The sequence below is a fragment of the Mastigoproctus giganteus genome, chromosome 4 (genome assembly GCF_048544385.1).
Source record: "Mastigoproctus giganteus isolate SK-2022 chromosome 4, ASM4854438v1, whole genome shotgun sequence".
NCBI lineage: Eukaryota > Metazoa > Arthropoda > Arachnida > Uropygi > Thelyphonidae > Mastigoproctus > Mastigoproctus giganteus.
This window is the reverse complement of record NC_143578.1, coordinates 150,437,962-150,461,993: the sequence shown is the minus strand read 5'-3', so window position 1 is coordinate 150,461,993 and position 24,032 is coordinate 150,437,962. Positions and strand designations below refer to the sequence as shown.

The window sequence follows — 24,032 nt, the reverse complement described above, 5'->3', positions numbered from 1 at the left end:
CTCAAATAGTTTTTTACTCATTTGAGAATAGGAAATGACTGTTCCCTGCTTGCATTATTAAATATATTTTTAATATTGTTTCAATGTAGATCATAGTCCATTATTAATAATATTCATTCATATTGTTGCCAATATTTTCTCCTTTTAACAGTAAGATTGGATAACAGCATCTTTAAACTTTTCCAAGTCAATGTAATTTTTATATATACTTATATTAATTTATCGATATTAGTGTTGAATTCAGTTTCGTCTAAATCAAGATTTATAAATATTTTAAAAGTGTCTAAAATATATATAGTGTATACTATATATCTCTAAAATATAGTGTATGCTTCTGTTTGTCTATTTATTTTAGCAGTTAATCTATCACAAACAACATTGAATGTATTGATAATAAACATTTCTTCCCTTCTAAAATTACTTCATTATCTCTCGTTTCATTGCACATGGTTTTTCTTTTTTTTAATTTGACTTTTTTTTTATCTTTGTATTGCCATTCATCAGTTAATAATTTACCTTCTCTTTTAATATTAAAATCATTTCTAATATGCAAAATATATCCATGTAATTTCAAAAGATCAGAACCATGCAGCAAATTTATTGCAAGATCTTGTAACGATTTACTTGTTTTATTTAAGCTATTTAATATTTTATCTCAGAGGACAGTAAGTAATGCAGTTTCATACTCAACAATTATTTTTATTAATTTAGTATATTCTAGACATGCTACTGATCTTTCATGTTCACTTGTTGATAAATTAATTAAGACTTCTTTTGTTAATTTATAACCATTTCGAAGAGCTTAGACAGTATCAGCCCTAGCAGACCATCTTGTGTCGCTTAAATATTTGAGTGTTAGTGAATGTCTTCTTAAATATTGATTTAAGACATTCCATCTTCTTCTTGGGGCAGCAGAAAAAAAAATTATATAAATTTTGTATAAAGTGGAAAAAATGCGTTGCAGTAGAACAAGATTCAGCTGCATTAGTTTCAATTAAATTTAGAGAGTGACTAGTACATGGTACATAAAATGCAGTAAAACTATGTTGCTTCAATCTGGCTTGAACTCCTGAATACTTTCCTGCCATATTTGAAGCATTATTGTAACTTTGTCCTCTGCAGTATGTAATATCAATTGATTAAAGAACCCTAATCTTTTTAAAATAGTTTTTTTTTATATATTTAGCATTGTGATGTTCTGTAGGAAGGAAACCCTTTGCTGGGTCCACAATTAGCATACATCTCTATGTGATTTCTTAAAAAAATATCAAATTTACTCAAATATTCTAGCCAACTTAAGTAAATAAAATATAAACGGTTGGGTTTTAACCCAACCATTTATATTTTCTTTTATTTTACTGGTTTCCTAGTGATGAAACATTATCGCTCTAGTATTTAAATTTTCTGTTACAACCGAATCAAAATTTATTAAACTTCAACACTACTTTCAGATAGATACATACATACCTATATTTACTTCAGTGTATGCACTCCTATGTATCACACTTTAACTTGGCACATCAGCAATTGAATTAAATGTTACAATTTTCAGCTCTCAGCTTATATAGATTCTTAAATCTATGGGTGGTCCAATTGAAATAGTTTCTGTAGAACGAATAAAATTTCCATATAAGGGAATAGACCTGGGTACGCATTGTTTGCATCTCTGGCCTTTAGGCAATAGAGCTGCTGCTGTAGAAAGCACAAATTAAGAGCTAAAAGGATTAACATTTCACACTTTAGTGGTGTTCATAACACATTTTCAACCACCTCTCCCACATACTATAGTGAGAAGTCGTGCTGATCAACTGCTTGCTTGTGTTCATAACCAGTGTAAAAGATTAAGGCATATTCCTGACGTGGATAATTTACCGTGGTCAACCTCAGTTCTACTGTTACACCTTATTAGAGAATTAGGGGAGAGTAATTTTCCTTTATTCTGGAAATTAATCTGTTCTTTTGCAGAAATGAGTCATTCACACCTTTAGTAAATTTCACCTGTCTCTGTTTACATGGTAGGTACAAGTGGGTCATAGTTTAGATCAAGGCATTAAAAAAAGAAATTCCTTTAAAAATTTAAGATTACAGTGGCCTTGCGAGGTCCCCTCTATCGTGAGGCCCGACGCTAGTGCCTCATGCACCTATTTATAAGTACGGCCCTGGCCAGAAATATTGAGTGAAGTGAAGACATGTTGAGGAGATGCTGTACACAGCATCTCCTCAACATATCTTCATGAAAAGAACAAACTTTCTTTGTGCTTCTCAGAAGTATTCTCAAGTAGACTGTGCAGCTTTCATTTACATTTGGCTGAACTGCAAATGAAGCTGTTCAGCTTTTGCTAAAGCTTTTAATCTTAGAAAAGCTAAAAAAAAATTTTATAAATATATAAAATATATAAAGTTGAGCTTAAAGTTGCTTATCTCATGGCAGGAAAACAAGGGGTGTCTAACTGATCTAAATTGTGTTTAACTGATCTTAACCATTGGTCAGTCAAAATTGATGCTCAGCAGCAATATGAACAGATGTCACAATTAAACTGAATGCTTTTCCTGTTAGCCAGGCCAAAACTGTACTAACAACATCTAAGAAGAAATACTCGGTAATTGAAATTAGTAAAGCACCAATCCCAATCAGTATTATCCTAATTGATGCTAATATGGTTAGGGAAGGATGTTACGTGGTTTCTATCCATTTAAATTATAATATATCTAAATTACCACTCTTATATCACATGGAGTTTTAATATATTTTATTTAGGTGTCACCTAAACAAATATACATTCAGTAACGTTTCAGGTATCTTGCTGATACCCATCATTAGACCTTGCTGTTGGGAGACAAAAATAACTTATATTTTACATTGAGCAGATCTAAATAACAGTAAACTAAGATGCATTTACATATGATCAAGTCTAATTCACAGAAAATAGATGAAAAGTTCTATGTTACAATAATTGTAACAATGATTGTAACAATTATTACAATAATTGTAAAAATAATTGTTACAATGAGCTGTTTTCAGTTTCATTATGGTTAACCTATTTTTGATTAAATAAATAAACTTTCCTGCTGACCGAAACCTCCTGCTGGATGCTCAGACCTAAATGGGCAAGACGCTCAGTCAGCAATACATTTATTGGTAAGGTATTCATATAGTTAGCCAATAAGAATAGCACTGGTTACTTATCCTGAATACAGGGTGCTTGTGCGATGACTTTGTTCTTTTGCTCTGGTGCCGGGTTGCGGTGTGGATAATACCTCAGTTGACCTTTGCTCATCAGGTGTGTAGGCTGTTTCTGTGGTCTGGACGCTGTCTGTTCCTCTGGTTGATTCATTTCTTTTTCTTTCCTGGAACCTTATTTTTTCTTTAAAGAGATGAATATACTGTGGGTTGAAATCAACCCGCTGTTTTCTATTGATTGCTGAGGATCCAAATAATATGATAAGAAAGGCTTTAAATTTTTTTTCTGTTATACTGTCTATCTGTGGAAAGTATGCTTGTGTTACGGAAATTCCAGGTGTCACCACATTGGAAGGTGTGGAGAGCTGTATCAGATTGTTGAATTCTGCCATATTCTACATATTTTTTGTGCTCTTTTATTCTACACTGTAGGCATCTGTATGATTCCCCTATATATATATACATGTGTATATATATATATACTATCACATCCACACTCTATCTTATATATAGGACCTCTAGGATTATCTGGGTAGCTGAACTGTAGCTTTGTGAACTGTTTGATGGAGGCTGAACTTTTGTAGAAGGTGAATATCCCAAATTTCATGGCTTCTTTGGCAATTTTTGAGCCGATTGAAGGTATGTACAGTATACATATGGAGGTGCTTCTTCTGTTGATGCTAGGTTGTGGTTGCGTAATGGAATTGAAGTTTTCTGTGATGGCTTTATTGATGACGTGAATCGGATATCCATTCTTTAAGGCAACCCTGGTTATTGTATTTAGTTCCAGTTGTATATCATCTTAATTGCAAATACTGTAGGCTCTCCGGATGAAAGACTTTAGAATGCCTATTTTTGTAGTGAAAGGATGACAGGATTTATAGTTTAGTATGATGCAGGTATCTGTGGGTTTTCTGAAAACTTCTATATGTAGTTTTTTGGCCTGTCTTGAAAAAAGGATGTCCAGGAATGGAATTTGGCCATAGATATATTATAATTTAAAATAATTGATGGTTGTTTCAACCTTGAATGAAACAACAAACCCAAAAATTGTGGAGCATTCAGGTACGGGACATGATATTGCCATGGAGGATGTCTTTGTGTGTGAGCGATGCAAGGAGTGTATCGAAATCAGGCAACAACTCAGCGTTCTTATGGGCCTATATGAGAGCTTGATGGACAGGGTGGATGCCCTCGAAGGAACTAAATTGAGGGCCCATCAAGCTCTCAGCTGCCCACACCAATGCCAGAGCTTGCACTTGGTCATCGCGCAACACAGCGGCAACCCCCAAGGCAGAATGCGCTGGTCCCAAAGGAACTAGTAGTTGTTGGTGACTCTATTGTCAGGGAAACGGGAAACATGCTTTGTAAAAAGGATAGGTGGAACAGGACCAGGGTATGTCTGCCAGGGGCAAAGGTTGATGACGTTGTAGAGCAGATATCATCTTTTAAGGGCACAAAAGGTGATATAGTTGTACACGTTGGCACTAATGACATTAAGAGTAGGAGACCGGCGGAATTACTTGACAAGTACAGGTCACTGATGAAAAAAAGCCGTGAATTAGGGTTGAATTTGAAAGTGTCTGCAATTCTGCCCAGACACGATAGGAGGGAGTATATGATGAGAGCCCTGTCGATCAATTCGGCCCTGGAAAGATTGTGCAGGGCTCAAGGGGTAGAATTTTTTTCAGCCTGGTCTGTACTTGTTAACAGGAGAGACTGCTTCTACATGGATGGGATACACTTAAATAGAAAGGGTGCAAGAATGTTTGCTGATGCTATCGAGGCAGTGTTAGGTGGGTCGGAAAACTGCTAGATTGGGGGGATACAAGGATTAATAGATTAACAGTAGCCACTGGCAGAGGTGAAAGTGATTCTTGCACTGCTTCTATTGGAATGAGCAGAAGCCTGAAAAACAAGATGCAGGATATTTCAGAGACTGCTGGGAGTCATTGTGGTACAAGTAAACACATGGGTTGTGTTAGGGTAGCTAAGAATAGAAATAGGTGCATGTATAGTTGCGTGTACACCAATGCTAGGAGTTTAGTAAATAAATTTGACGAATTTGAGGTATTTCTCAAAACATCAAAGGCAGATATTGTTGGGATATCAGAGACGTGGTGTCACACAGATATAAGGAATGCAGAACTGGAATTTGGGTAGTACAACATCTACAGAAAGGATAGACAGGATAGGAAGGGAGGAGGGGTTATGCTATTAGTTAAAAAACACATAAAATCCAAGGAAGTGAAGCCAGTCGACATCGCTGGACAGTGCAGTGTCGAGTCAGTTTGGTGTGACATAAGCACTGGGAGATCAAAATTGAGAGTAGGAGTGTGCTATAGGCCTAATGACTCTGATGAGTATAATAAGAAACTGTACAGGGAAATAGAGTGGGCCAGTAAATCAGAGAGTTTTATAATGGGAGATTTTAATTTCCCAGATATTGACTGGAATTTGGGGGCTGGTCACTCACACACTAGCAAGGCTTTTGTGGATTTATTGGATGATTGTTTTCTACATCAGCATGTTCGGGAGGAAACTAGAGGGAGGAATACTCTTGATTTGATTATCAGCAGTGATTCTTCATGCATTAAGAATCTGCAGATAAATGAACCACTAGGTGGCAGTGATCACAGTGTGCTGAAGTGGGATTTACTCAAAGAGGTAACTACCATTAGGGATAAAGGGAAGGGGTATTGCTTTCGTAAAGGCGACTACGATGGACTGAGACAGTATTTAAATTCTGTACAGTGGGACCAACTGATGATGTTACCAAGAGCAAATGCAAAATGGGAAGCATTCAAAGAACTTATCTTGGAAGCTACTATGCTTTACATACCAACTAAGAAATATTGTTCAAGGCTTAGGCCTAAATGGATGTCAGATGAACTGATGAGGCATATGGCAGAGAAGAAACATGCATGGGATACATACAAATTAACACATGACACAGAAGCCTATGATAGATACAAGTTGATCTGTAACCAAGTTACAAAGGAGGTTAGGCAGGCGAAGGCAGATTATGAGAAATCTTTGGCAAGGGATGCAAAGAAAAACAGCAAAGAGTTCTTTACTTATGTAAACTCTAGAAGGAAGGGGATGGATCAGATTGGTCCACTTGATATCGATGGGTCAACTGTTGATGATCCTGCTCAGTTAGCTAACAAACTAAATGAATATTTTGCATTGACATTCACACATGAGGAGTTATTTAGCAAGGGGAAAGCCAGAGGTGTATTCAACTCTAGCAGTAAGCTAGAGAATCTTGTAATAACTGAGAGTAAAGTGGAGGAGAAATTGTTGAAGATAAACAGAAGAAAGGCACCCGGGGTGGATGGGATCTATCCAGTTATATTAAAGGAGGCAGCAGAGGAAGTAAGCAAACCCTTAGCCATAATTATGAGAGCTTCCTTGGGCTCAGGGGAGGTACCCACAGACTGGAGATGTGCAAATGTGACCCCAATTCACAAAGGAGGATCAAAGGCTGACACAAGTAATTATAGACCTGTGAGTTTAACTTCTGTTCCAGGAAAATTAATGGAGGCACTAGTTAAAGAAGCACTGCAGGATCATTTAGACAAGACTTCAGTTATAGCTCGGACACAGCATGGTTTTGTTAAGGGGAAGTCTTGCCTGACAATTTGATTGGATACTATGATGCAGTCACAAAGGAACTGGATGCAGGGAATAACTTTGATCTTATATACTTGGATCTTAGAAAGGCTTTTGATACTGTTGCACATGGAAGACTGCTGCACAAATTGGAGCAGTGTGACATTGGAGGCAAATTGCTGCTGTGGATAAAGGGGTGGCTGAGGGGGAGAAGACAGAGAGTGGTAATCAATGGACACTGCTCGTCGTGGACTAATGTTATTAGTGGAGTCCCTCAGGGCTCAGTGTTGGGTCCGTTATTATTTTCTGTATTTATAAATGATATCGATGATGGTATATCAAGCTTAATGTCGAAGTTTGCAGACGATACAAAGGTAGGCAGGGTTGTCAAGGACACTACTGACACTATGCTGCTGCAACAGGATCTGGAAAGGTTGAGCAGATGGGCTGAGAGGTGGCAAATGCAGTTTAATATTGACAAATATAAAGTACTACACATGGGAAACAGCAACCCCAGAGCAACGTATCAACTCTGTGGTACTACACTGACAGTGGTAGAGAATGAAAGGGACCTGGGGGTGGTTGTGCAGGCAGATATGAAGTTCTCTGAGCAGTGCAGATGGGCTGCAAGAGTAGCTCATGGTGTATTGTCAATGATATATAGGAATTTTTCTAGCAGGGATAAGGAGGTGATTATTCCCTTGTATAAGGCCACACCTAGAGTACTGTATACAGGTCTGGAGGCCTCATTTCAAGAAGGATGTAGAGCTGCTGGAACGAGTACAGAGAAGGGCAACAAGATTAGTGAATGGAACAAAGGGGTGCTCTTACGAAGAAAGGCTTAAGTTTTGCAAATTACAGTGTCTGGAGACTAGGCACCAGCGAGGTGATCTGATAGAGGTGTATAAAGCCTTGAATGGTTTGAGCATGCTCAATGCTGATGGGATTCTTCCTCTCGCTCAGAATAATCACCTGAGAGGGCATAAATTCAAATTGAGGAAAGACAGATGTAGGATAGACGTGCGAAATTTGCCTTTAGCCAGCGGGTGGTTGGTTGGTGGAACAGACTTCCGTTCCTTGTCGTGGAAGTTGATAGCCTGAATAAGTTAAGTTTAAGGCTCAGCTGGACAGGTATTTTGAACGAACAGAGGGGTGAAGTGGAAGTGGTTTTTTTTTTTTTTTGGCTGATGCTGCATAAGCTTGCTTTCTTGCATCAAATGCCTCTACTAATGCAAATGCTAAATTAATGAAGACTGAAAGAGAGTGTAAACACAGACATTACAACTCAGCGCTAGAATTACATGCAAGTGATATCATGGAAACAAGATGCCAAACCTTTCTGAAATAGGATGTTGTTTATATTTGGTTTTTAGGAGGATTAGCAACTAAGGCCATATTGTTCCGGGGATATGCGGTGGTCATTCCCTGACCTTTCCCCATCCTCTGTATTTGGTGGTCACAGGCTCGAACCCCGGTCTAATCAAGAAGCGTGTGCTACACACTGCTGCTCCTGCCCACCTGGCTACGGAGGTGCCACTCTTTCAAATAGCACAACTTAAAGAAAGACCACCAGAAACATACTATTTACAAAACACAATGAAATCAATCCTCCTCAACCATAATCTAAGCAACAAATAAATTCACATAATGGAACTGCAGAGGCCTATGGGGTAATTTTTTTATGACCTGATAGATTTACTTATTGAAATTAATCTAATAAGTGTATTTGTACAGGAAACTTTTCTATTGCTACAAGTTTCTCTCAAATTTCTAAATTGAATACTATGAATAAGTGGAGTTGTGAGACACCTGTTCATAGAGGGATTGCAATTCTGGCCCAAGCTACCAAACGTTCTAGACATATTCAACTATAAAATTCCTTAGAAGTTGTGGCTGTCCGAATTTAAATAGGAATAATGATAACCTTTGCTTACATTTATATAACAACTTATTCTTATTCCCAGGCTGAACTTGACAATGATGAGCCTGTTGGATTGCATTGTGGTTGCTTCTTCGATGGATGATCTGTGATGCTGTGGTGTTATTGTCGTTTCAGGAACTGTACATGGAGACTGATTGGAGTGTTCCCCTTTACTGTTAACTGTTGTGCTGTTGGGACTGTTCAGGTTTGAGGAAAAGTTGACTTCTTCACTGTGACCCCAGTTGCTGGTTTAGATGTCTACTTCCTGGATTGGACTTCTACTCATTTTGAATCTTCATGGTAGACCTACATATGTCATTTTGATCCTTGGAGATCATCATAACCTTATGTTGGGACTTTTATGTGTAATTTACCTTCATGGCATTGCACTGTAATTGTAATACCATGATATTGCACTGGACATTACATTGAGATCAAATTTGATCCTCTACAAGGAATCTGAGATAATTGTACATCAACATTGTTCAGTGGCATTGTAAATTGTAAATAGGTTGCGGGGTTGTTGGGAAAGCTGGCTGGGACCACACAGTACAATAAATGAATGAATGTAAAAAAAACAGTTAAATATTTCCTCGTAAGAAAGACATCCTCTAATCAAAGCCAGCAGACTCATGTTAGCTTTAGTTTGAATTAACTGGTGCATTGATATATGAACTAATGAACTGACATGCCCTCCAAATTGGGGATATTATATTGATGCTGTTTTTACTGTTTCATTGATATATGAACTAATGAACTGACATACCCTCCAAATTGGGAGTATTATATTGTTGCTGTGTATGACGTTATCAGTACACTGGCAGATGATTGATGCTATATTTGATATATCTGTACACTGGCAGATGAACCCTGGCAATCTTCATGTGCCAGGAATTTAGTTTTAGTAGTGGCAAATGATGCCCTTATGTGCTCCCTTATGTGTGTAGTCTGAGCAAGAGGAAGGATACCATCAGTATTCTGCTCCCATCAATAATCTCATTTGCTCTTCTCTGCATCCATCCCAACAGACCCACATCTATCCTTAAATGAGGCTTCCAGATCTGTATGTAGTACTCAAGATGTGGCTTAACCATTGCCTTACACAATAGGATTAACTTCCTGTTATCCCTGTTGGCAGAATTCCTGTATATCACTTACAAAAGCTGATGAGACAGCTCATGGGGAGTTTTGTCAGTGATATACAGGAGATCTATGAGCATCCCTAATAGCTCCTCAGAGTTCTCCAAATCACAGTATACATTGCCATGTCATCAAAGCAAGCCCATCCATCCTGGCATGCTCATGTACCAGTATGTGACCTTTCCTTTAATAAGTGAGGAATGCCAATGCTCCATCTACCAACATGGCTGGCCTATTCAACTTACTGTGATTACTATTTCCAGCAATGGGAAAAAGCAAAATCTTGCAAACCTAAACATCAAACAGATACATGCAACCTATTTTTATCAGAGTACACCAATTACTCAAAAGGAGGTTATAATTCCACTGTATATGGCTGTTGTAAGACCATATTTATGTGACCTTACAATTGCTTTATTGTGTTTAATCATGGAGGTTACACCTGAAAAAGGATATTGAATTTCTTCAAAAAGTCCAAATATTGGCAACCAGCTTGGGTGAGATCTGCAAAAGGAAACCCATATGAAGAAAGACTTCGAATCTGTGGGCTGCAGAGCTTGGAAGCAAGAGAACCTGGTTGAGGTCCATAAGGCTCTTGCTATTATAAATAATTCCAGAACTAGGGGTCATAAATTCATGTTACAGGGAAGGAGATTTAGACTGGATTGATCCAAGAGGATACCCAGCAGGATTTTTTTTTTTTTAAGCCAGAGAATTATTAAATTACTGAAATAAATTATCTCTGGTAAGTGAGCTTAGAAAAATTCAGGGATTAGCTGGATAGTTATATTTGCGAGGAGAGAAACACATTGGCTCTTTATTTTCTTTTTACATTTTTTATATATTTAATTTCTATATCTGTTATTAATTTTTAGTATTTAATTTTTACAGCATGCGATTCCATATATGTAATTCTCTGACCTGGAAATTTTTTTTTTTTTTTTTTTAATTCATTCAGTGTGTGATACTGCCATAGAGTTACTCCACCCACTTCTCTATCATAACATGGCAGACTGACATTCATTCTTTCATGAAATTTTAAAAGGCTGCTATGCTTATTTGATAAGTGATATTTCTTTTTATTTGCTGGAGTAAATATATTCAGTAGATGAGTAAATTACTAAATTTTATCTGCTGCCTTGATCATTATCCCACTCACTCTATGGGCCTTTTCTCAATAACTTCTGCTGGATTATGACAAAGTTCCTTCCATCATAAATAACATCTTCCATACATGTTATGGTTATGTCTCATGGCAAAGTTTTTACAACCCATTGCACTTATCAATATTGGCAAAGTGATACGTCTAATTTTTACCATTGGCATATCAATTTTTCAATTTGAAATTTCAGCTTTCAATTTTTGTTCCTCTGTATAGCATATCATCCCCTTGGTTCATATAAAATATTTCCAAACCAATATGTGACCTTTAAAATAATTTCTATTGGTACTGTTTTATGTGGCGCCTCCGTAGCCAGGTGGGAAGGAGCAGCAGTGCGTAGCACACGCTTCTTGATTAGACCGGGGTTCAAGCCTGTCACCACCAAATACAGAGGATGCGGAAAGGTCAGGGAATGACCACCGCATATCCCCGGAGCAATATGGCCTTAGTTGCTAATGCTCCTGAAAACCAAATAACAATAACAATAACAAACTGTTTTATGTAAAAACCACTGCTTTCCCATGGCTGATAGTTGACTGATGAATTTTGACTAACGACCCAAGAGGATTAGCATTACTCTATTACAGTACAAATTAGTAGAGGCATATGATGCAAGAAAGCAAGCTTATGCAGCATCAGCCAAATAAAAAAAAAAAAAAACCTTCCACTTCACCCCTCCGTTTGTTCGAAATACCTGTCCAGCTGAGCCTTAAATTTATTTAGGCTATTAACTTCCACAACAAGGGATGGAAGTCTGTTCCACCAACTAACTACCCACTGGCTAAAGGCAAATTTCTGCACATCTATCCTACATCTGTCTTTCCTCAGTTTGAATTTATGCCCTCTCAAGTGATTATTCTGAGCAAGAGGGATACCCAGCTATTAAAAAAATAATAATGATAACTGAATTTTTTGTATAATCCATCTGTATATTAAATACTTTTGTGGTGATAACCAGAAAATGTGAGAGACAAATTTTATGAAAAATAAAATTTACTGTTAAGTACAGTGCAACTTTGGTATACTATAGTTTTGGATATAATTATAGTGTGATCATATCCCCAAATAGGTATATAAAGGTATATAAAGTTAAAAACAAACTACATATTTCATGAAGGGAGAACCAGCTAATGCAGTGGTTTCCAAATGCAGACTATTGAGCTATGGTATTATTGCATTATGAGCTATGGTATATTTGCAGTATATTCCCCCAATTACAATTAAAATTTTTACAAATAACAACAGTTATCCTGAGTAACTACTGTTAATGTTTAGTTTTTTCTCTAGTTTACATCAATTAGAGATGCAAAAAAAACACACACACACTACATCACTGACATGTTAATTGCTCACAGGAAAGTCATAAAAAGTAAATTTTTTTTGGATTTTTCTCTTGGAGAGGGGAAGTGAAAATGAGCTGCCAGTTGCAATATATTCAGTAATAAATTTTTGTAAACAAATGGTAAGACCATCCTTTTCAAAGCTATGTAATCATATGTGGAATGACAACTTTTAAAGATAAAGCAGTATGCTCTCATTGCTCCCACTTAGCAATCTCGCAGAATGAGCGGAGAGAGAGAGAGAGAGAGAGAGAGAGAGAGAGAGAGAGAGAGAGAGAGAGAGAGAGAGAGAGAGAGTGTGCATCTTGAAATATGAAAATTGACTCCTTCTCCCACATGTATAAATGAAATTGCTTAGAATAAAAATACTTGGTTAGGTCATTGCATATTCATATAAAATTGGAAAAAACTAAGTAAAGTTTATTTAAGGCTGACGTGGGTGTTAAAGATATCATCAACACCCACATTATAAAGAGGGTGAGAGGTCGAACTGCATATTGAATGTATTAACAGATACTGAGATATTACACGGTTTTTTTTTTTAAATAAATCGTATTAGTAGTGGTAACTGATGCAAGAAAGCAAGCTTATGCATCAGCATCAGCAAAAAAAAAAAAAACATTGCATGTCTATTCTGTCCAACAGTTTGTCTGGTTCTTATTGACATTCACAACAGATGGATGTTTAAAGGAGAATGGGCCTGTGGTACCGGATTCCATGATTTAAGAGAGTAATACCGCCCATCCATTGGAAACAGTAATTAAATTTTAAGTAAGTTAAGATAATATAAGTAGCTTTCAGGGTAACAAACTCCTTCTTGTAGACTGCCCGTGTCAACTATGAAATAACACATTTGTATTTATTTCTTGTTTTCTCCACTGAAAGCAAAAGATATCTCACAATAAAACAGTTTATTTGTGCTAAGTTTCATTTTCAGCCATTTAGAACAAAATATCTCTTTACACATGTTAACAAAGTTATTCCAAGTTCTCCCTTCATGAGTGTGGGTGAAAGTAACTTCTGCTGATGGTGATTGTTCTGCAGTAGGAGCACTTATTCCCTAACTTATAAGTTTATCAATTGGAAATCTGTTGTACACCATTAGAAACAGAGAAAGGAGCGAAGGTGGAGTTGGCTTTCTGGTCCATAAAGATATAAAAAAAAAAAACATTTTGGATTTCAAAAGTATATCACCAAGGGTGTCAAGACTACTACTCAGGTTTTATAAGAGGTACAAGCTAATGGTTATAATGATTTATGTACCAACATCGAGCCACGATGATGAAGATATTGAAGAAATGTACACCGAAATTGAGAGCCTTCTAGATGAGCAGAAAACCCACTACATTATCATTATGGGGGACTTCAATGCTAAAGTTGGAAAGAGACAAAACAGCACAGAAAGAGGAACTATAGGAAAATTTTGGAATTGGTTAAAGAAATGAAAGAGGTGAAAGACTTGTGCAATCTGCAGAATCTCGAGGATTGTCAGTAATGAACACTTTTTTCAAGAAAAGGGTGAACAGAAAGTGGACATGGAAGAGCCCAAATGGATTAACAACTAATGAAATCGACTTCATCCTCACTAACAGAAGATATATCATGAATGGTGTTACTGTCCTGAATAAGGTAAATGTTGGAAGTGATCACAGAATGGTAAGATGCACACTTCTTATAGATATAAGAAAAGAAAGGAAAAAACTGACCCGAGTAAATAATACGAAGGTCTCTGAGATAACAGAAGAGGAAAAAAAGATGAGGTTACCGTAGATTTGTTAAAATTAGGAAGATGAGTTCAGCAAAGAGTTCTTTACTTATGTAAACTCTAGAAGGAAGGGGATGAATCAGATTGGTCCACTTGATATTGATGGGTCAACTGTTGATGATTCTGCTCAGGTAGCTAACAAACTAAATGAATATTTTGCATCGACATTCACACATGAGGAGTTATTCAGCGAGGGGAATGCCAGAGGTGTATTCAACTCTAGCAGTAAGCTACAGAATCTTGAAATAACTGGGAGTAAAGTGGAGGAGAAACTGTTGAAGATAAACACAAGAAAGGCACCCGGGGTGGATGGGATCTATCCAGTTATATTAAAGGAGGCAGCAAAGGAAGTAAGCAAACCCTTAGCCATAATTATGAGAGCTTCCTTGGACTCAGGAGAGGTACCCATAGACTGGAAATGTGCAAATGTGACCCCAATTCACAAAGGAGGATCAAAGGCTGACACAAGTAATTATAGACCTGTGAGCTTAACTTCTGTTCTAGGAAAATTAATGGAGGCACTGGTTAAAGAAGCACTGCAGGATCATTTAGACAAGACTTCAGTTATAGCTCAGACACAGCATGGTTTTGTTAAGGGGAAGTCTTGCCTGACCAACTTGATTGGATACTATGATGCAGTCACAAAAGAACTGGATGCAGGGAATAACTTTGATATTATATACTTGGATCTTAGAAAGGCTTTTGATACTGTTGCACATGGAAGACTGCTACACAAATTAGAGCAGTGTGACATTGGAGGCAAATTGCTGCTATGGATAAAGGGGTGGTTGAGGGGGAGAAGACAGAGTGTGGTAATCAATGGACACTGCTCATCGTGGACTAATGTTATTAGTGGAGTCCCTCAGGGCTCAGTGTTGGGTCCATTATTGTTTTCTGTATTTATAAATGATATTGATGATGGTATATCAAGCTTAATGTCCAAGTTTGCAGACGATACAAAGGTTGGCAGGGTTGTCAAGGACACTACTGACACTATGCTGCTGCAACAGGATCTGGGAAGGTTGAGCAGATGGGCTGAGAGGTGGCAAATGAAGTTTAACATTGACAAATGTAAAGTACTACACATTGGAAACAGCAACCCCAGAGCAACGTATCAACTCTGTGGTACTACACTGACAGTGGTAGAGAATGAAAGGGACTTGGGGGTGGTTGTGCAGGCAGATATGGAGTTCTCTGAGCAGTGCAGACGGGCTGCAAGAGTAGCTCATGGAGTATTGTCAATGATATACAGGAATTTTTCCAGCAGGGATAAGGAGGTGATTATTCCATTGTATAAGGCAATGGTCAGGCCACACCTAGAGTACTGTATACAGGTCTGGAGGCCTCATTTCAAGAAGGATGTAGAGCTGCTGGAACGAGTACAGAGAAGGGCAACAATTAGTGAATGGAACAAAGGGGTGCTCTTACGAAGAAAGGCTTAAGTTTTGCAAATTACAGTGTATGGAGACTAGGCACCAGCGAGGTGATCTGATAGAGGTGTATAAAGCCTTGAATGGTTTAAGCATGCTCAATGCTGATTCTTCCTCTAGCTCAGAAAAATCACCTGAGAGGGCATAAATTCAAATTGAGGAAAGACAGATGTAGGATAGACGTGCGGAAATTTGCCTTTAGCCAGCGGGTGGTTGGTTGGTGGAACAGACTTCCATCCCTTGTGGTGGAGGTTGATAGCCTAAATAAATTTAAGGCTCAGCTGGACAGGTATTTCGAACGAACAGAGGGGTGAAGTGGAAGTGGTTTTTTTTTTTTTTTTTTTTTTTGGCTGATGCTGCATAAGCTTGCTTTCTTGCATCAAATGCCTCTAGTAATGCTAATGCTAATGCTAACTCAACTTTGTTTATTGGGTGGGTGCACATCACATAAAAAGGTAGGTAAGGGAGGATTCTTGGATTAATTTGCATCCACAATTACCAAAAATACTGATACATGATTTATATGGAAGACAATTAAAATACTCAGTGACAAATAACCACTAACTTTTTTTTTTTCAGTTTGCAGTTGGAATAGGCAGGATATATCTTCTAATGAAATTGAAAATGACTTTGCAAAAACAATTTCCAAGTATCTGGGTTTCAGGAGAGCTTTCCATGGACTAGAGATGTTCAAATGTATCCCCAATTCATAAAGGAGGGATCTGTTAGTTTGACTTCTGTTCTACCTAGTTGTACAGCAGTCACTACTATCAATAAAATGATGGTTGAATGAGAGAAGACAAAGAATGGATATCAATGGGCACTGCTCTTCTTGAACTACTGTTATTAGTGGAGCTCTCTGGGTTCAATGCTGGGCTCAGTTATTGATAATAGTGATGATGGCATATTACGCTTAATGTCTAAATTTGCAGATTATATGGAGGTTGGCAGTGTAGTTACTGATAGTAATCGGGGTGTGTACTGCAGCAAGATCTATAAAAATTATGCCAATGGGCTGGTAAGTGGAAATTGAAGTTTAACATTGTTAAAGTAAGGTACTGCATTTAGGTAGCAGTAATACCAGAATAAAAGAAGGGAAAAGTTTCTGTTGAAGAATATGATGGAAGGAAAAATTCGAGGGAAAGAGGGCAGAGGAAGACCTACAACTAGGTGGAAGGATGGGATCAGTGAACTTCTAGACATGACACTTTGTGATGCCGCTCATAGAGCACATGATCGATGCAGTTGGAGGAATTTGTTGGTGGCCACAACAGCTCCTCAGGGAGCTATATGACTGGAAGAAGAAGAATACCAGAATGACATACCAACTTTGTGGTAGTACCATCAGGGTAATGGAGAATGAAAAGGCCTTGTGTTAAATGTGCAGTCAGTTATGAGGTTCTCTGAGCAGTGCAGACAGGCAGCTAGGACAACTAATATGGTTTTGTCAATGATATATTGGAAATTTGTCAGCAGGGATAAGGAAGCAGTTATCCAGTTGCATAAGACAATAGTTAGGCCACATCCTGGATACTACAATGAGGTCTTTAAGCCTCATTGGATCAGTTGGAATGGGTGTACAGTAAAGCAACAAGATTAGTGAGTAGAATAAAAAGATTGAGTAAGCTCAATGTTGTTGTAATACTTCCTCTTGCTCAGACTATGCACATTGAGGGGGCATAAATTCAAATTGAGGAAGTTGCACAAGTTGTGTGGAAGTTTGCTTTCAGCCAGTGGGTAGTTGTTGGAGCAGGCTTTCATCTCGTATTGTGGACGTCGATACTCTGAATAAATTCAAGGAAGAATTAGACAAACTTATAGAAGAGATATACACAGGGGCGGGCCATCTGAGGGTGCAAGGGGTGCATTGCAACTGGTCGCCAACATTCAAGGGGCACCTGAAAACCTGAAACTTACTACACATACGAAGAAAATTTTAAAGGGAGTGCCAAATTGCTTTAGGCACCTGGGCACCACTAGGAATGCCCCTGGATATATAGGTGATGTGGGAAGTGTTGTTATGTGTTTTTTTAAACAGAGATATACAAATAACTTTAGCATGAATTACTCTCTGCTGTATAACCAACCATTTCCAAGATGTCGGAGTTATGTAGCTCACTTTAAGTAGCTCACTTAATGATGCCCCTGGCTTTGATGGTGTAGCAATTATTTTATGTTGCAAATGTTGTGACAGAGACCTTCATTCCTTCAGATTCTCTCTGAAAATTATTATCCTATGTCCTGACATCACTCTGTAATACTGGCTTTTCCCAGACCATGAAAAGTCGACAATTACATCCACAGAATGTTTGACTGATTTCTTTTACTAAGGATATGGGAAAAACAGTGTAAAAAATGACCGAAACCAGTGAAGTGGCACCTGAAATCAGAAAAACATTTTCTCCTTGAAAAACCTGAGCAGGAAAGAAAACATTTTCTTCTTGGACCTTTTGGTTAAAGTTGAGACAAACACTGGAATGTCTTCCTCAAAAAAAAGAACATCTGGTATTGCTATGTCATGACATCTAAAAAGCATTTTAAACCATGTGGAGTTTTACGTTCTTCAAGATTTGTACATGCTTGGCCTAAGAGGACATTTATGCTTCTAACAGTTTTTCTGCAGTGCCATACTTTTCAGGCCCTTTATCAAAATACTCTCTCCTAGTCTTACATCTAGAAAGGAATTCTACCAGGCCCAGTCCTCTGGTGGCTTAATCCAGCCCATCATTGTGACTTACAGGTAGCCTTTAGAGATTTCTGAACATTCCATGTTTATAGTTTATATATGGAAACAAATAAACCACTGCTTCACCTTAGGAGAAAATTACTATTAACCCTGAATTATGCTGTCAAAAAATTTTTTGGAGCCTACCAACTAATTCTATATGGCCACATCTCTTTGACCTGTAGTTAAAAATGTTAATGGCTATAGTTAAAAGTTTAACTATAGCCATGAGAAAATAAATTTGCTGGAATACAGCTGCAAGAGGTAATACAACACTTGAATGCAACCTAGAAAAGATATTTCAAGAAACTTCTGAAGGAAATCCCCCATTGGCTGTATATTCACCATCTTATGATAGCTATTTTTGTAAATGGGGAAAGCAGTGCGTACCAAATGTGAATTTCAACAAGTGCATGTGGTACATCTAATAACAAATTCCCATTGCATCCAGACTGATGGATCCAAAAGAGACATAGGTATAGGTGCAGCAACAGTCTACTTTCACCATATCTACATCACTCCCAAAAGAATGCATTGCATACACTGCTGAACTGTCTGCATGTAAAGTAACACTAGATCGTATCTGCAATTTACCTACACTCCAGACTCTTTTATTGCAGTGACTGTCCTACAAATTTCAAATTTTCTCCTTGCAATCCTATTATAAAACAAGTCTAGTCATGGCAGATTCAGCATAATATGACTTATCAACTAGTGAAGTTTTGCTGGATTTTTATGGCTTACTGAGATTCCTGGAAATGAAAATGCAGATCAAGCTTCTTGTGGAAGTTGATAGCTTAAATAAATTCAAGGAGGGAATGGTTGTGTGAGATGTTTTTTGTTTTTTTTTTTCTGATGCTTCATAAGCTTGCTTCCTTGCATCACATGCCTCTACTACTACTAATACACCCAGTCAGCCATTATTATGCACAAGTCCCATATTCAGATTACAAACCTCTCACCCAACAAGCATGCCATGATAATTGGAAGCAACTATGGTCAGACCAGCAATAAACTCTTACAGCTTAAAGCTGGGCCACGACTGTGGAATTCCAGTTTTTAAAAGACTCAACATGGAGAAGTTGTTCTTGCCAGAACACAGATTGACCACACCTGTTTGACACATCTTTCTTCTCATGGGGGAAGATCTTTCTTTAGTTGATACACTGCAACTCCTTATTAATTGTATACTCCCCATACTATCAAACTGACTGAACCTTTAAATTTTTGTAAATTTTTCTGAGCCATTAGTACTACAACACATCATTGTTAAGTTTATTGAATTCTGGTTACTTAAAAAGAATTCACTTTATGCTTACTTTAATTAACCTCCTAAAACAGTCTGTATTAGTATCTTTAAAACAGGTGTAATATGACCTTTTCAGCTCTTGCACCATTAACCCTTAATAACAAAGAAGCAACAAGATTCTTCACATAATTTTGAATAATTTTGAAATGAGAAGGAGGCATAGGCATTTTCAGTGATTGAGCAGAAGTTTGTAGAAAGCATGCCTAAGGAGGCTTCAGGCTACTATACAGGTGGAAGGTGATTTTCCTGTGCATTAAGTTTTTGAAATGTAAGCCCTTATTGCAAACAGCTGTGTGTTCTTGCTGACTATACAAAAGAAGTGTTCTATTTAATATAAAAGAAAATAATTCTGCTTTGTGTCGTTGAAGGAATATATTGGTTCTCAAATATCTAGTTTAATAATGCAGTTATACATACATGCATATTTTTTAATGTTTACAACATTTTTCATTTTATGCAAACTTATATTTAAATGGCTGCATTTAGCTTTTTGCCATTCTGTATTGCACAATTATAAAATAAGTTATTGATATATTTCAGATTAATGAATCTTAGATATTTTTGTATTGTTTTTGTGAGAGTTTAATTATGCAATAAAAACTAAATATGAAAAATTAAAATTTTTCATATTTAGTTTTTATTGCGTTTGCATATAAATTTATTTTTCTTGCTTGTAGTGGCTCCTGTAATTAAGGAAATACCAAGAATCATAAAGAAGAGATCCAAAAAAAAATAGTAATTGAATGTCATGTGCAGTCAGTTAAGAAACCACAATGTGTATGGTATAAAGAATCATCTATAATAAAAGAAGACAGTCGGCACTTTGTACATATCCAAGAGGTAACTAAAGGGGAATATGCTGTATCATTAGAGGTGGACAAGCTGCTGGAGGAGATAAGGGTATATATAAGTTAGTAGCAAAGAATGAAAAGGGTGAGGTGACTTCAACTGCTGTACAAGTGGATATTGAAGGTATTATTATATTTTTAATAAGAAATTTCTGTTTGTTATATTCATCTGTTGTGTATTTTTTTAAACTGATTTGTGTACAAAGTCAGATCAGTTTAAAATTTTCACAATATCACAGTAGTAATCTCATATTAAGCAGAATTATCAAGAGATAGTGCAATGCCATGGAAGAGTAGTTTGTGAATACATTATAGTTCACAGGTATAGAATGAAGGGATAATGAACACTTTAATGCATTAGTTGGAAACTGGAAATGCAAAGGACCTACTGTGAGGTCTGTGAAGTATAATATTTCTACAAAGTTGTGTAGGATGTCACTGATAAGTGTGTCTTAGTGCAGTCTGCACGAGCATCCTGCTGTTGCTCTTTTCAGATTTCATATCAGACCTGCAGTCTGCCATATTGTCATTTTTCACTTCATGTGCCAAGCAGTGGGTCCGCTATTTTGTTGACATCTAGTTATCTGGAATTGTGTTAGAGGAACCTTAGGAGAATTTCACCCTTTTCTCAAATGCATTCAGCATTTATGTATTTAATATATACAGGGTGTCCCAAAAAGGTGTAATCAATTTTAAATGTTTGTAACAAATGTAATTTTAATGATAGAAACACAAAACCTGCACTAAATGTGAGAAAACCGTTGAAGTTTTTACTCCAATAATCCGTTCTTTTTTTTTGCAGATTGTGACAGTTGTCCTGAAGTTTAAGTAGAGAGGTAACAAATAGATCCCATGACCAAAGCATAGGTAGTGGAGTGGTTTATTGAAACCCATTCTGAAATGCAGGTTCAGCGTAATTTCAGGAGTAAATACAGGATAAAGCCAACAACCCATAACAGCATCAGAAAGTGGTATCAGCTATTCAAGGAAACAGGTAGTGTCCATCCTAAGAAAAGCCCTGGTCGACCAGCATTGATGCAGGAAAGAGTGGAAGTTGTGAGAGACGCATTCGTTTGTAGTCCTCGAAAATCCGTTAGAATAGCAGCACAACAACTGCCCACCCCAAGATTTCAGTGCATAGAATGTTGCAAAGAAAATTGAAAATGCACCGTTATAAACTGCAGATTCTCCAGTACATAACCCAGGATGACCGTGTGAAACGTAAACAATTCGCAGAAGACATGTTGGAGAAAATGGAACAAGATGAACGTGTAATGACATGGATTTGTTTCACGGATGAGTGCACATTTCATGTTTCGGGAAAGGTGAATAAACAAAATGTCAGAATTTGGGAGACTGAAAACCCACCCTGCAGGAGTATCAGTGAGATAGCCCAAAGGTGAATGTGTGGTGTGGCATCATGGTTGATTGTGTTTTTGGCCCCTTTTTCTTTCAAGAAGCGACTGTGAGAGTGGATAATTACCAGGACATGCTTGAGCTTTATGTGTATCCTTAATTGGATGAACTGCCAAATGGGGTTATTTTCCAACAGGATGGAGCACCGCCACATTGGGCTTTGAGTGTGAGGAGGTCTCTTGATGACAAGTTTCCTGGCCATTGGATTGGGCGTGATGGTCCCATTGCGTGGCCACCACGTTCACCAAATATCCCCTTGTGATTTCTTCTTATGGGGATTCATCAAAGACACAGTCTACAAGACCCCTGTTGCAAACATCACAGTCTTAAAGCACAGGATTACAAATGCAATTACCATGATTAAGCATGACATACTTGAAAAAACATGGGATGAACTTTATTACCGATTAGATATTGTTCATGTGACAAGTGGTGCACATGTTGAATGTCAGTAAAAACTTCAACTGTTTTTCTCACATTTAGTGCAGGTTTTGTGTTTCTGTCATTAAAATTACATTTGTTACAAATATTTAAAATTGGTTACACCTTTTTGGAACACCCTGTATTTTACATACGTATATAGTTAAATGCTATTTTAGTTTTTTGAAATTAGTCATTATGTTATTCTTGTAACTGTGATATCTTCTTCATTTTCTTGTTAATCTAGCACCAGGTTGGTGCAAACCCTTGTGAGGCTAGAGTCATGAAATTTATTGAAGTGACAAATGATAATAATAGTAACACTGGTCAACACAAAATGTTACGAAAACACAAATATCCAATCTTGCCTAAGTTCATGCTGCTGAATACAAAAATCACATTGAAATTTGTCAACTGGCTCTTGTTTTTGAATTATAGTTGGGGGTCTCATATTAGCATGTTACTCTACATTATCAACTATGGCTCTTGGCAAAACGTATGACAACACCAAACCACACCACACCACACCGTGTTTTCAGTACCATCACATTCTTATGTGATCAGAAACTGTCGCCTTGCCTTGCATCACATGATAAGTTATCTCCTCAAATGAGTCTTCAACTCTGTTGCGGTAATCCTTGAATATGGCTAGGTACTGGGTGATTTGTTCTCAGTTAGCAGTTGTTCTCTGTGAGAATCATGCTTTTTGTGGAGCATTTGTGTCATGTGTAAGATTAATATGCCCAGTAATTGTGTGAATAGTCCAGATGACTTCCATTAGTATGTGAAGAAGCAGCATTAGTTTCAAGAAAGTGTCCCTTAACTCGAGCCATAAAAAATTTTTTTTTGTATTTTGGGCATAAAGTAGGTGACCAGGACAAGAACTGGGCTCCACACATGTTTGTCAAAACTCAATATGTGGGTGAATAAAAAAGGACATTTTATGCCTATTGCAGTGCCCATGATATGGAGGGAGACAACAAATCACATCACAGACTGTTACTTCTGTATGGTCCCTCCTATTAGAAAAGGGATGACAATGAAGAAAAAGTGGACAGTGATGTACCCAAATATACCATCTGCAATTTGTCCCATGCCTCACGGTCAAGTACTACCTATTTCTGAACCACCTGACTTTTTTTGTACACTCTGATGAAGATATTGACGAACATCAACTAGATATGCACAAAGAAGTACAGCAGCCATCTACATCAAGGGATCCACCATTTTGTCCAAACCTTCTGAACCACATAAAATCACAGAAAGTGAGCTTAATGACCTCATCAGGGATCTAAAACTGCCGAAGAACAAGGCAGAGCTTTTGGCCTCAAAGCTGCAACAGTGGAATCTTCTAGATCATTCTGTGAAAGTGACAACATTTCGTACTCGAAATAAAAACTATGATATTATTATTATTATTATTATCATCCATATGGTACAAGGAAGCCTGAGGCTTATGATGCACCAGCCAAAAAAAAAAAAAATTCCAAAGTTACCCTGAGAGAGAGAGAGAGAAGTAGAAAGGAATCGCCAAGAAAGAGAACAATGATGATATCCAGCTCGGGGACCCTGGGTTTGCCAAGCCCATACTCACCAGATATGAGCCTCTGGGGTTAATATTCTATCAAACAGAAGGCGAACTCACTGTTTGTAAGGATGTTGATGGTCTAATGACAGTAATGAACATGAGGCATGTTCCCGAAGAATGACAACTATTTATAGACACTTCTAAAGTTAGCTTTAAGGCTGTGAAATTACAC

At 37.4% G+C, this 24,032-nt stretch overlaps 1 protein-coding gene across 1 annotated transcript in view; it reads left to right on the top strand.

Moving 5' to 3' along the window:
- The window catches only part of LOC150087120 (twitchin-like), a 3,511,780-nt gene that overhangs the window by 400,563 nt on the left and 3,087,185 nt on the right, over positions 1–24,032 (top strand). Inside the window, 3 exon segments of the mRNA XM_090372971.1 lie at positions 20,266–20,301; positions 20,304–20,468; positions 20,471–20,560. Coding sequence (XP_090229097.1) covers positions 20,266–20,301; positions 20,304–20,468; positions 20,471–20,560 — 291 coding nt within the window.